At 35.4% G+C, this 13,088-nt stretch overlaps 1 protein-coding gene across 10 annotated transcripts in view; it reads right to left on the reverse strand.

Moving 5' to 3' along the window:
* MBNL3 (muscleblind like splicing regulator 3) overlaps positions 1–13,088 on the reverse strand; it is a 127,115-nt gene that overhangs the window by 19,071 nt on the left and 94,956 nt on the right. For all 10 annotated transcript variants that reach the window (XM_036016703.1, XM_036016704.1, XM_036016702.1 and 7 more), the window contains one exon: positions 94–285. In XM_036016703.1, coding sequence (XP_035872596.1) covers positions 94–285 — 192 coding nt within the window. The remainder of the gene's footprint in view (positions 1–93; positions 286–13,088) is intronic.

The raw sequence follows: 13,088 nt of genomic DNA on the forward strand, positions 1-13,088 counted from the left end.
TAAAGCATTCAAAACATTGGGCTCTGAGGATATTGTTTTGTGCATAAGATTAATATTGACCCTATAGGTATTTATATATTTTTATGCAAATACCTCCAGTTTATCCGAACGCATCACTTTTGGACCAGCAGCTCCTGGCAATGTGAGAGGCGGGTTTCCAGAAAACAAAACAGGTGTATTTGGTAAAAGCTCGGCAGGAACCAGGCCCATCCCAGGATGAGGCAAATAAGGATTGAAAGCCATGGTAGGATTAGGTGCAAGTGGTGGAGTCACAGGAAAGGAATTCTGTATATTTAAAAGAGAAAAAAGTGTTAGAGGCAAAGAGATTATTCTTATTAATACACAAGGAGGCATTTTTTTAGGAAGCCTACACATATCAAAATTTGCCATTGTTTCTCAGATTTCTTTTTAGTCTCATACTAATTCCATATAGGAGTTTCTTTTAAACCAACAAATCTCTCTGAGTAACAAATTTATTGGTAAGCTGACAAAACAAGCCCCATACTGTTAACAATCATAAGTTAGTCAAATTTAACTTTATTGGTGGATTCTGTTCCAAATGTGTTTTCTTTAGCATTTCCATTTTCACCTAAAAACCATGTCACCAATGATATCATATATCCAGACAACCTGCCCTGTTTCCTTCCATAGGCATAACCCTTGCAGGCAGATTTCAGGTTCTCCTGAAAACCCCCTTTGTTCCAGCCTCCTCCTTTCTCTTCCCGATCAGTACTGCTTGGCTCTAAGGCTGCCTGTCCTACCACAGTTCCCACCTGCCCTACCAGACACTTGTTTCTCTTGGTTCACTATTAATTGTAGAAGACAGCAATGAGTGAGGAAGAAAGGGGAAGATTTTAAAAAGTAGGGGCTGTAACAATTTCATTCCATCTACCTAAAATTAGTATGGTTCTTTTAAAAAAATTAAAGGTCCTGTTTCACAAATTAATTGGACCTGCCTAGCCTTGTCTTCATCTAGGGGGGTCACATGATAGCCACAGTTCAAAACAAGGACACAAAAATACTACAAGGATCCCTGCTAGGCAACAAGAAATAAGATAAGATGATAAGGTACATAAACCAGAGTATGACTTGTGAAGACAATCTTTACAAACACAAAGGACTCATTGATTTTTCTATTTTTAAAAAGTCCAGTCCTGATCTCAAAGAGTTTGATGTATGTATCACCTTTATTATCTGTAACTACAGAATTTATTACTTTACTGTGTTGTTTTCTAGGTTGTTCCACATGTGGGAGGCCTTACTTCTCAAAGTGGTTATAATTTCTTTGATAGTTTTCTTGTCTTCCCTGTAGTATCCCAAACTTAGTGAGTGACTCATTGACTATTATAATCCAAGATAAATTTTAAAAATAAATGTAAACAGTTCAATGAATTGATAACAAATTATGGTTAATTCTATAAAGTAGTTTGTGCCTTGCTGTGTAACTGATTGTATTTCATTGTGTATTACTAATAGCATATGTTCTTTTGTGCTTTCTTTTATTTCTCTTAAAATAATGGATCTTTTACACTGACAACCAACCTGGTTCCACATCTTCTGCTATATTGCATTAACAGGAACAACTCTAACTCTAAGTAGTAGAATTGAGGTTGTGGATTATGAAGAGAGGGATGGTATATATTCACTCCATCACCCCTTGTCAGACTTGAAATTTTCACTACCACTACATTCTCAATAAAGTCATTGCTATAAACTACGTTCAACTTGGAAGGAAGGGCTCCCCTATTAGCACTTTACCTTAAAATGAGTTTATCAGATTAGCTAACTGGCAATTGGGAAGGACAGAAAAAAATCTGCCTTCCCCAAACTGGCAAGACTGGCTAGGGTAAATAGAGAGGGTATGTGAACCAAGAACTTTAAGAGGAAACAGGCAGCACCAGGTGCCAGGAAAGATGATGGAGAAGACAGGAAGGTGCTTTTAAAATCTGAGACAGTCAGCCAAGGGCTGATCCAGCCAAACTAGGTACTATGATATAAGAAGCTATACAGACATGCCATACTTCTCATTGAATTAGATATGAAGCTCCACGAATTAGCTGATATGATATTACCTTACATGGTGAGATAGAAATCCCTTGGAAACACCCACCCACGCATATTTCCACAGAAGGCATACTTTATCAATTTGATGATTTATGGTTTCTCAAAAGCAACAAGACTCTCTAATCATAAAAACTCCATATTTGAACCACACAACTGTACGCTTCATTCTACTTCCTTTTTCTCTCTTTCATAATAAATTTCTCACTAAAGTCACCAACTTATTCTCCTGGATATTTTTTGCTTTTGCCTTTTACAGAACTGAGAAGGACCATTATTACATTAAAAATATTGAAGTAAAAGAAAGACCTGCAGATGAATAGATTATCAGATTAAATACCACTAATGACTAATAAATAATGAACAATTAATAATAATTAAACCTAATGTATAATACATATAAGCAATGCCTCCTATTTATAGTAGCTCTGAGCTCCTGTAATTTTTCCTTCCTTTTGGGGGGGGGGATTCTTGGTTAACATCTGCTTTCTTTAAAATTCATTTTAACCTTCTTCAATATGTTACATGCTCCAAGTGTATGAAAACAAGCTGTAAATTAACTTAAAATTCTACCTAAAAAATGCAAGGTGCTTGCTGAAAATGTTTAGATTTTTAAAAGTTTCTCCACATACTATACTGTACCATCTTTAGGTTTCAAAGTGAGTATTATAGCTTTTATAATCACTTCCGTCTTGAATACAAACTTCATTCTATAACAATGTTACTAGAAGAAGCAAGTTCTTCTATTTTTAACCCTGGGGCATAGACAGGAACTCCTGAGATTCTTATTTCTTTTCACATGAACATTTTTGTTTTATCACTACCACTTCTGCCCAAGGTAACTACTCCATTTAATGAATCTGAACATTTAAGGACTTAGCTTTGGGTAACAGGCCTCTGTTCAGCCAAGCAGCCTGCAAAACTTGCACATTCAGCTTTAATAAGCAACTTTAATCCTGCTTATACCTATATTGCAGTCTTACATGTCAGTTGAGCTAACACAAACTGATCCAAGGGGTAATCTTTATTTTAAAGAAAAACATTTTTAAGAGGTTGAATCTGATTTCTATTTATAGCCTAAAATAATTTGGACACTTACATATGTTTCAGATATTCACTTGAACCTAAATTATTTACTAAATACTCGAAAATATGAGACTTTTCCCCCTAAAACCAGAGGTATGGATTTTCAACTTTCTCTGAGTTTTATAAAACCAATAAGAATTGTGAAGGCAATTGACTTTATGAATAAAAAGATCATCCAGACAATTATTTACCTTCACTGTCTCTAGCAGGATTTTCTCCTAGAGTAGGAATTCCCATGTATTCTCAGTGACTTACACAGTACTAAGAAACTCTAAGGGTCTTAGGAAATGCCTTCTAGAAAACAATGAATTGAGCCCTGGCTGGTGTGGCTTAGTGGACTGAATGCTGGCCTGTAAACCAAAGGGTCTTGGGTTAGATTCCCAGTCTAGGGCACATGCTTAGGTTGCAGGCCAGGTCCCCAGTAGGGGGTGTGCAAGAGGCAAGCACACATTGATGTTTCTCTCCCTCTTTCTCCCTCCTTTCCCCTATCTCTAAAAAAAATAACTAAATAAAATCTTTAAATAAAAACAAACAAACAAAAAAAGTGAATTGTTTCTATAATAATGCCTCCTCATCTTTTTAGTGCTGGATTCCTCTGAGAGTCAGATCAAAGTTGTGGATCTTGTCCACAGAAAAATTCATATGTGTGCAAAATGCTTCATGAAATCTCAGGAAGTTCAAGGACCTTGATGAAACTCACCACCTGGTGTCAGGTTATGGACTACTTACTGTTTAAGTGCTTGTCTTCTAGTGTAAGTTTTTACAAACTACAACCCCTAAGCCAGATCCTGTCTGCCCTGTTTTTGTATGTCCAGAATGGTAAGAATGATCTGTACATTTTTAAATAGTTGAAAAAAGTAAACGATAAAAAATATTTCATAGTGCATTAAAATTATATGAAATTCATATTTTGGTGTCCATAAATAAAGTCCACTCATTAGTAGATCTGTATTACAAAAAGTTGTGGACGTTATAGAAATACCTACATAATATCCTCAACTTTGTCCATTGTCCCACAAAGCCTAAAATCTTTACAATTTAGTCATTCACAGAAAAGTTTGCTGACCCTCATTCTAGAGGATTCCCCCAAATAAAGCACTCTATCAATTTCTGGAGTAAAGTGATAATTATATACAAATCTATTGATGTAAATTTAATACTTGTGACAAGACTCTAGGAATTGAAAAAGTTTGGATTTAGAAGCCAATAGTATTCACTGAAATATGCTTTTAAATAGTCACTAAAATTAGAGTTCTTAACTACTTGTTATGTATAACTACTAAGTGATGAAGATAGATGGAATCCTATCAAAGTAAAATTTTAGGAGTCACCACATACTGACATTAAAGGATTCTGGAGCACCTTTGAATAATAATACTAATATAATTCAATGAAAAACTATGCCTTGATAGATATATGGAGTTTATACATGCATTTTAGAAACATTGATTTAATACTTAAATTGAGTTATTCTTTCAGCTAGTATAAAGAAATAAAGAGTAAATGTTATGCCAAATCAATCTTTGTGTCTCCCCAATAGCCTAGATTTATTTGTAGTTACTTCAATAATATCCTGGGTTAGTTACAATTACTGTTGGATGAATGCAAAACACTTGAAGTCACTTTGGCTAATCCTAGCTTGAAATCAATATAATAATTGAGGCCTTCCATCTCTGAGGTCCTATCTAGAGGTGGATGACTAAACATGTTCTTTTATAGAATGGTAAACATTTGGTAATAATTTGTTCACTCAGTTTTAATATCACAAAAATAGTACTCTTAACTTTACTAGCATTCATAATACCTTAATTTTATTGCTCATTTATGAGCATTTATATAGTATAAAAGGAAGGCTGTTTCACCATCACTGTGCATATTTCTATCCTTAGATTATCCCAAATCACATTGAAATGTATAATTTTAGTTTCTATTAGACCTTACTAAAGGCTGACATGGAGGACAAATGAATAATCTTGGTTTCACAGTTTTTGCTTGGTCATCTATGCACTCTTTGTGTGATTTTCTGCAGGGACTAAAGTGGCCAAAAGACATGGGAGGAGGCCCACATATCCTCCACTAGTTAATTGGTCCCTCGGTAATTGAGAGTTAACTTTATAAACAGACACAAGGAGATAGTGGTGTTTATGTACTAATCATACTTGTTAATGAGTAAGTCACTGTGGCTCCAAAGAAAGCTAAGAAAAAAATAAGTTCAAGGATCAAAAGTGGACAATTGTTCTCACCTAGAACCTGGATGTTCTGACCTTATTAATCACATAAGTCTTCAACTAAGAGCAAGGATTGAAGATAGGCAGGTAGGTGAAGAATCAACACATTATTGTGGGTATAAAAGGTATAAAGTATAGCATGCAAGAGAGGACAAATAGCAGTTTGGGTCTGCCTGTATTTGGCGGAGGAGAAGCTGAAAAGTAGGCCAGAAGTTATAATGGTGAACCTACACACAGATCATCATAACACCAGATGATGACTAGAGGTGAGGATCTGGCAAGAGGGCAAGTTACTTCTTCCTTTTATGGGCAAGGCAATTTTGACTCTGTTCCTGAGAAGTGAACAAGTGCTGGTGTAAAAATTATTTGTTGTTGAACCACCATGTGATAATAACAACAATTCAATTAACTTTAACACTTTAAGATCCCTCTAGGAAAAGTGTTTTTTTAAATCATGTTGTATGAAACAAAATATAGATTTTTTGGTGAGGGGATGACAAGAGCTTAGAAAACTGAAGAATCTACAGGAAGGTTGTAGACTATAAACATCTCAGTGCAAGTCCAGGGTAAGTGGGTGCTAAGGTTATAATAATAAGGGGTTCAACAAACAACCACGACAACCACCAACCTAACACAAGTCAAAACACAACCTTGCATGGTTAATAGCAAGATAAGTCTATAGAAAAAAAAAAGAAAAGCCAAAAGCTATACAAATACAGAGGATTTGGTATATATCAGAAATTAAGGGGGTCACAAAAATGTTAATTCACCATCTTAGTATTGTTATACTTTCCTAGAGGATAGAGACAGTTTCTAGTCATCTTTTTACCTGCCTCTTACTCCTTTAAATATTTGGCACAGAGTAGGTGCTCAATAAATATTTGCTGAATTGAGTGTAAAGGGATTCTAAGCCATTGATTACTTTTATAATTACCAATTGGAGAAATGCAATTCAAAAATCACAGTACAAAAGAAACATCTGAGGATCAAAAGTAGTGGATAAATACATCAGTTTTGCTCTCTATTTAGGGAGACTTTAAGCAGAATGCCACTAACAAATTGTCTTTTGATATAAGTGTGAAATGCTAGATCAAACAGTATGAGAAACACATTGTATTTTATACATTCATACACATGTGTGTGGATGTGCACAGATGCACACATATATACATATGCTATATGCATGCATTTTTAAATTGGAATGGCTAAATCATCAGTACAAAAAGGCTTAGTGATACTATAGATCAAAATATGCAGCTTCTTATCACAAAATGTATGGTTCCAGGGAACTAGTGAATTGTTAACATGACTGGTATCCACAGAATGGTTTAAGAGAGGAGACTAGGTAAAGGCAGGTATAAAATATTTAATAGATATTTACAAGATATTAAAGCAAATTGGGATTGTTTGGCGTACCAGTTTAAGATTATTATCAGGTGCAGGGGCAACCACAGGATTTATACTCAGTCTTCCAATGGAGATTTGAGCAAGGGGATAGTTTGATAAGGAAAAAACATCATCTTTTATAGGTGAGATTGTTAAGCATTGGTTTTATTTTTATTATTGTTTTGTTTGTTTGTTTATCTTCCATCAGGGAAAAACCTTTTCACAGAGCTCTCCCAACTTCTTGCTGTCATTTCACTGGTCATCAACAGCAAGCAATTTTTGGGTAGCTGGTTATGACCATGAACAGAAAAGCTAACAGGCCTATGTAGTCTCATTAGCACCAGATTTTAACCAACTGAACTAACCAGCCCCAGAGGAAAAATATACAATGTGGTCTGAGAGAGGTTACATTTAATTTACCCTATGGGAATATATGAGAGAGGATAAAGGGAAAATGCTGAGATTCATCACTGTCAAAGAAACTGGGCTCCATAAAAGATATCATGTACAAATGCCCTCTGTTTGGCTACAAAAGTGTAGCATTTTCATGTAACTTTTCAAATAAAAGGATTTCACATTGTGTATTATCAGAGTTGGCACAGGCAGCAAACCTACAGCTTGTGTGATTTGTTTTTGTTTTGTTTTGTTTTTCTTTTACTTAAAAAGGAACTTTAAGCAGTGTAACATACACAGACTCGGGAAAGGACCCGAATAACTATTCTACTTTGGACAAGTAATTGCAATCAGGTGTGAATACAGAGTCTGTTGGGCCTAAAGTTTATTCAGTAGATTTGGAGAGGGGAGCTTTATACAGGAATATAGTTTGCAAATTTTACAACCCCATTGTAAACCTATTGCTTGGGCTTCTCCAAGGCCCTTGGAAGGAGACCATGCAAATAAGTAACCCTGAGCCTTCACTAACCTCAAAATATTTTGTCAAACAAATAAATAATGCTAGTCTTTAGTTATTATATCTATTAGTAAAATGTTCTCTGATCTTTTAGAAAATGTAGTGAAATCCAGATGAAATGTGGGCTTATAGTATGGTTTCATTCCACTCACTCCTGTGATACGATTTGGTGAACTTCAGTTAATTGGCACTTCACATGGTAATAACAGTCATATTAAGAGGAGCATATTAGCCTTATAATTATATAATACCTGTTATCTACTGACTTGAATGTTTTGCAGAAATCACTTTAGAAAATATTTAACATCGACAGATTGATATGAAACAGCTAAATGTTATCATTTGTCATTCTGCAAGTAGGTAAACTGAGAAGCCCACTCAAAAACTGCCATTAAAATAGACTATAATTTCTTTACTGACCATGAGACTGGTAATCTGGAATATGGACATAGTTTTCTTTTCCTCAAAATCTACAAAATGCCTTGCCCACCTTTTTCATGATAATTTTTAATAAAACAGCCATGACACTAGGGAGATAGCATGAAGACCTCAGTAAATAAAATTACTTTATGTGAACTAGAAAAACTGTAATTCGGATGTGAATATGCAAAATGTACAATGCACTTTGGTGAGGGAAAGATATTATCCTTTAGTATTTAACTACTAAATCATTTAACTATTTTTCAAACTTTTTCAACAATTAACTACTAAATAAATAGTTTAAAATTTTACTTCACTTAAAAGTGCTTTAGTCCAGTTTCCCAAAGTGATACACACCTTATAGCTCCTATTTAATTAAAGAATATAATCATTGATGTCTAAAAATAATATTATTTATTAATTAGTATATCTGTGTTCTTCCTATCTACTAGAACTTCCTATTCTCCCCTTTTGGTGAAGTGTTACATAATCTTCATTTCTTACTATATTAATGTCAGATAGACATGTAAGCTTGTGTATGAGAAATGTATTTGGTAAATAGAGTTATACAAGTGATATAAAATGGCGGGAGGGTCCAGACCAACGTCAGATGACTGTACCTGTGATAAAAGAAAACCTTGGAGTGGGACACATGCTTATAGCCTCTGTGGTTTGGGACACCATAACATGGCCATGGGAATGCAAGCCATGAAAAGACATACAGCAGATCAGAGGATTTAGCATACCCCAATGGCTGAGCCAAATGTGCCAAACCAATAATCTTTATATAAATCATCAAGTGAATACACTCAACTGAGTCAAGTTTACTTGTGTGAAAACAACTGCCTCCATGTGAATCAACACATTCAAAGAGAGAAAGGAAAGAAATGTACTAGATATCAACAGGTCTTGAGTATTCAAAATGTCTAAGTCAAAAATATTCTAATAGCCTTACAACACCATGTCCGCTTTATACATACATACATTGCATCCAGCAGTGAGAATCCTTCCTCCCTGTAATGAAAGTTCCTAGTTATGAAATTGAATATTTAAACCATTAGCTGTGTTTGAGAGTAATCTAGTATGTCTACTTTTCCTAAAATTCTTGTACAGTGCTCACATTGGCCTCATTAAATATGCCAATGGGGGTGGGTCTTAAACTTATAATTTCTTTCCATGAACATCAGAAATTCTCTCTTAAACAATATTGAAAAATATTAGGGGCTCACACTCTTTGTCTCACTTGCTAAACATCCTCAATAAAGCTAACACAAGCTTTCAGAGGTGGAATTTTATACTAGCAAATGTCACTTCAGGCCTGTTAAATATGGTGAACAAACTTATCTGCTAGAGTAAGCATTCCACCCAAATTGACTAGGGGTGGCTTTTATTCATTGTTCAGTTGCACTGAACAGAATCTATTCTCTAGCTACCATCCCATTTAGGCTGATATTCCCTTTATCTGAGGGCTTATAATAAGCAAGTCATACTCACTTTTCCCAAAGCAGAGGTGCTCTTCTGGTATCTTAGAAAGAGATGAAAGTATGTTTTGTGGAAAGACCTGAAGTTCAAGGCAGTGATATTGAATAGGTCTTAATATACAACCATACAAATATCAGGACTGGAAATTTAAACAAAAGCTTGACTATTTTAGAGAAAATAATCATATTGTAGAGGGTGTAAAAAGGGGTAGATAGTTATTTGGGGAGAGTAGGTGCCATAGAAATTAAGTACAATAATATCTTACTTCTATCATAATATCAAGATCCACAATAAAGAACATTCCTTTCTAATCAAACTGGTAAATGTCACTTAATGGGGAAAATAGGGACAAGTGTAATTGAACAACAATAAAATATTTAAACAAATTGAATTACAAAACTCCTATAAGGCAGCTTTCTAGACCTCAAAAGATGATCACATTAACCATTATGGGGTTAATTTTTTGTACACAGAGTAACTTCAGAAATCAATCTTTTGTCAGTTTATCACATCACGACAGGTCTTGTTAAATAATCTACAAGTTAGAAAAGTGATTTCTAATTGTTTTTGGCAGGGGTCATCTAAGTAATGTCTTATATCATGTGACATGGTAAAAAATAAACTGTATTCCTGTGAGTCATATCAGTCATGTTCTGAACTGAAATCTGAAATTACCCTCGCTGAAGAAATAAGGGAAATAAAATGCATTCTATTATAGAAAGCATGGAGAATCAAATTAGAATGCACAAGAGGCCAATAAAACTTCAATGTATCTTTATTGGACTCTAAAAATGCCACACCCTATTTCACAGCATGATTGATGATGTATGAAGGGTTGAGACTTGGAATGGAGAGAGTCTACTGGAGGCTGAATAGAAAATGAATAGTCAACCTTCTGTCTTTACCCCTACTTTACCCCAGTTGTTGATCTGATTCCCAGAAACAGGGCATTTGATTGGTGCCCTGATGCTGTCCCTTGACTTGAGAAAAGATAGATGCTCCAACTCTATAAGAAAGGCTGGGCTCAGGTGTGTGATAAAATTTGACACCCATTCTTTGCTCAGTCTGAAATTGGGACATCCACCAGAGGCTGAGAGCAGTAAGAATTGGTGAAATCTCCTTTGATTTATTCCTCATTTACTCCCATTTTCTGGGTTCACCAAGCACATTAATTTCTCTGTGGCTTTGTTTAACCTGTCTCAGTATCTAGTGTATGTTCTTGTCCCTGCCCCTCTAGAAGCAGGAAGGAACTGAAATTATTCAGTGTGTAAAAGCCCAGGAAAGAGTCTGAAGGAGTTGAACCATGTAAAGTAATCCTGTAGGCCAGAGGAGCTCTGAGGACTCACTGGTGATCTTCTGGGAATGAATTTATAATGTAATTAATCAACAATAAATTCCAAGGCAAATATTTTTGGCAAACTAATAATATAGCATATAAAATCTATTTATTTAACTTAAATATGTCTAGACATACTGGAAAATGAGACTCATAATGCAAAATTTTAATGACGCATCAATGCCCCCACCATTTTTTTGGTGCACTGTCTATAAACATGGAATAGTTAAGGGGAGTCCTATTACACATATCTCCTTAATTCTAAAGATTGACTTTCTAATGAGATAGTCAATCTGCTATCAGCGCCTGTATTTTCTTTTTCTTTTTAAAGATATTTTATTTTTTAATGTATTTTATTGATTACGCTATTACAGTTGTCCCATTTCTCCCCTTTGTTCCCTTCCACCCTGTACAACCCCTCTCACCCACATTCCCTCCCTTTAATTCATGTCCATGGGTCATACATGTAAGTTCCTTAGCTTCTACATTTTCTATACTATTCTTAACCTCCCCCTGTCTATTTTCTACCTACCATAAATATGCTACTTATTCCCTGTAACTTTTCCCCCTCCATTCCCCACCACCCCTCGTCTGACAACCCTCCATATGATCTCCATTTCTGTGATTCTGTTCCTGTTCTTGTTGTTTGCTTAGTTTGTTTTTGTTTTTTTAGGTTCAGTTGTTGATAGTTGTGAATTTGTTGTCATCTCACTGTTCATATTTTTGATCTTCTTCTTTTTCTTTAATAATTCCCTTTAACATTTCATATAGTAAGGGCTTGGTGATGATGAACTCCTTTAACTTCACTTTATCTGGGAAGCACTTCCTCTGCTCTTCCATTCTAAATTATAGCTTTGCTAAATAGAGTAAACTTGGATGTAGGTCCTTACCTTTCATGACTTTGAATACTTCTTTGAAGCCCCTTCTTGCCTGCAAGGTTTCTTTTGAGAAATCAGCTGATAGTCTTATGGGCACTCCTTTGTAGGTAACTGTCTCCTTTTCTCTTCCTGATTTTAAGATTCTCTCCTTATCTTTAATCTTGGGTAATACAATTAAGGTATGCCTTGGTGTGTGCTTCCTTGTTGGTTCCCATGTTTTCACTGGATCTAAATACTATATACATCTTTCAACTTTCAGTGTGTTTATTAATTAATCACTGATGAAATGGGTAACAAATAAAGATGACTTTTTCAAATTAGTATTTTGTTAATGGTTCAGGAAGTAGGCCAACTGGAATTAGAATGAGACAGCACTGAACTAAAGTTGAGACCTGTTAGAATTCAGTAGAAAAGGGAGTTTTCAATCCCCCTGAAAGATCAAACTGCAACTTCTAGTTTAAGGTAGCAGGACAAGATGAATTCTCAATAGGACAAAATTGCTTTTAAAATAATTTATTTAAACTCCCTGATCCACAAAAATACTAGACACTGGTCCAGAATGATAATATAACCTTATTCTTTTCTGCAAAGGGAAACTCTGTGGCTAGGTTAAATTAAAACCACTGACCATTATTCCTCAAAATTGTCAAGGTTGTGGGAAACAGGGAAAGTGGTCACAGACCAGAGGAGAGAGGGGAGACAGGATTCAAATAAATGCACGGTGGTACCCTGCATTAGACACTAAAACAGAAAGAGTACACAAATGATGAAGTCTGAATAAAGTCTGGAGTTTAGTTAATAGTGATGTGTATCCCTGACTGGTGTGACTCAATGGGCTGGGTGTTGTTCTGCAAACTGAAAGGTTGCTGGTTCAATTCCCTATCAGAGAACATGCCTGGGTTGCAGGTCAGGTCCCCCGTTTGAGGGCATGTGAGAGGCAACTAATTGATACTTCTCTTACACAAGAGGTGTTTCCATCTCTTTCTCCCTCCCTTCCCCTCTCTCTAAAAATAAATCGATAAAATCTTTAAAAAATAGTACTGTATACTGTCACAAAGGGTATAAGCTCCTTCTTTCTCTCTGCTGCATAGAATCCCATTTTGTAAATGTACCATAGTTTTTTGGTCCACTCATTTGCTAATGGGCACTTAGGTTGCTTCCAGAAGTTGGATATTGTAAATTGTGTGGGTATGTACATTGGGGTGTATAGGTTCTTTTGGACTGGTGTTTCAGGGCTCTTAGGTTATAATCCCAGCAGCAGAATTGCTGGGTCAAAAGGAAGTTCCATTTTTAGTTTTCTA

Source organism: Phyllostomus discolor, chromosome X (genome assembly GCF_004126475.2).
Source record: "Phyllostomus discolor isolate MPI-MPIP mPhyDis1 chromosome X, mPhyDis1.pri.v3, whole genome shotgun sequence".
Taxonomy (NCBI): domain Eukaryota; kingdom Metazoa; phylum Chordata; class Mammalia; order Chiroptera; family Phyllostomidae; genus Phyllostomus; species Phyllostomus discolor.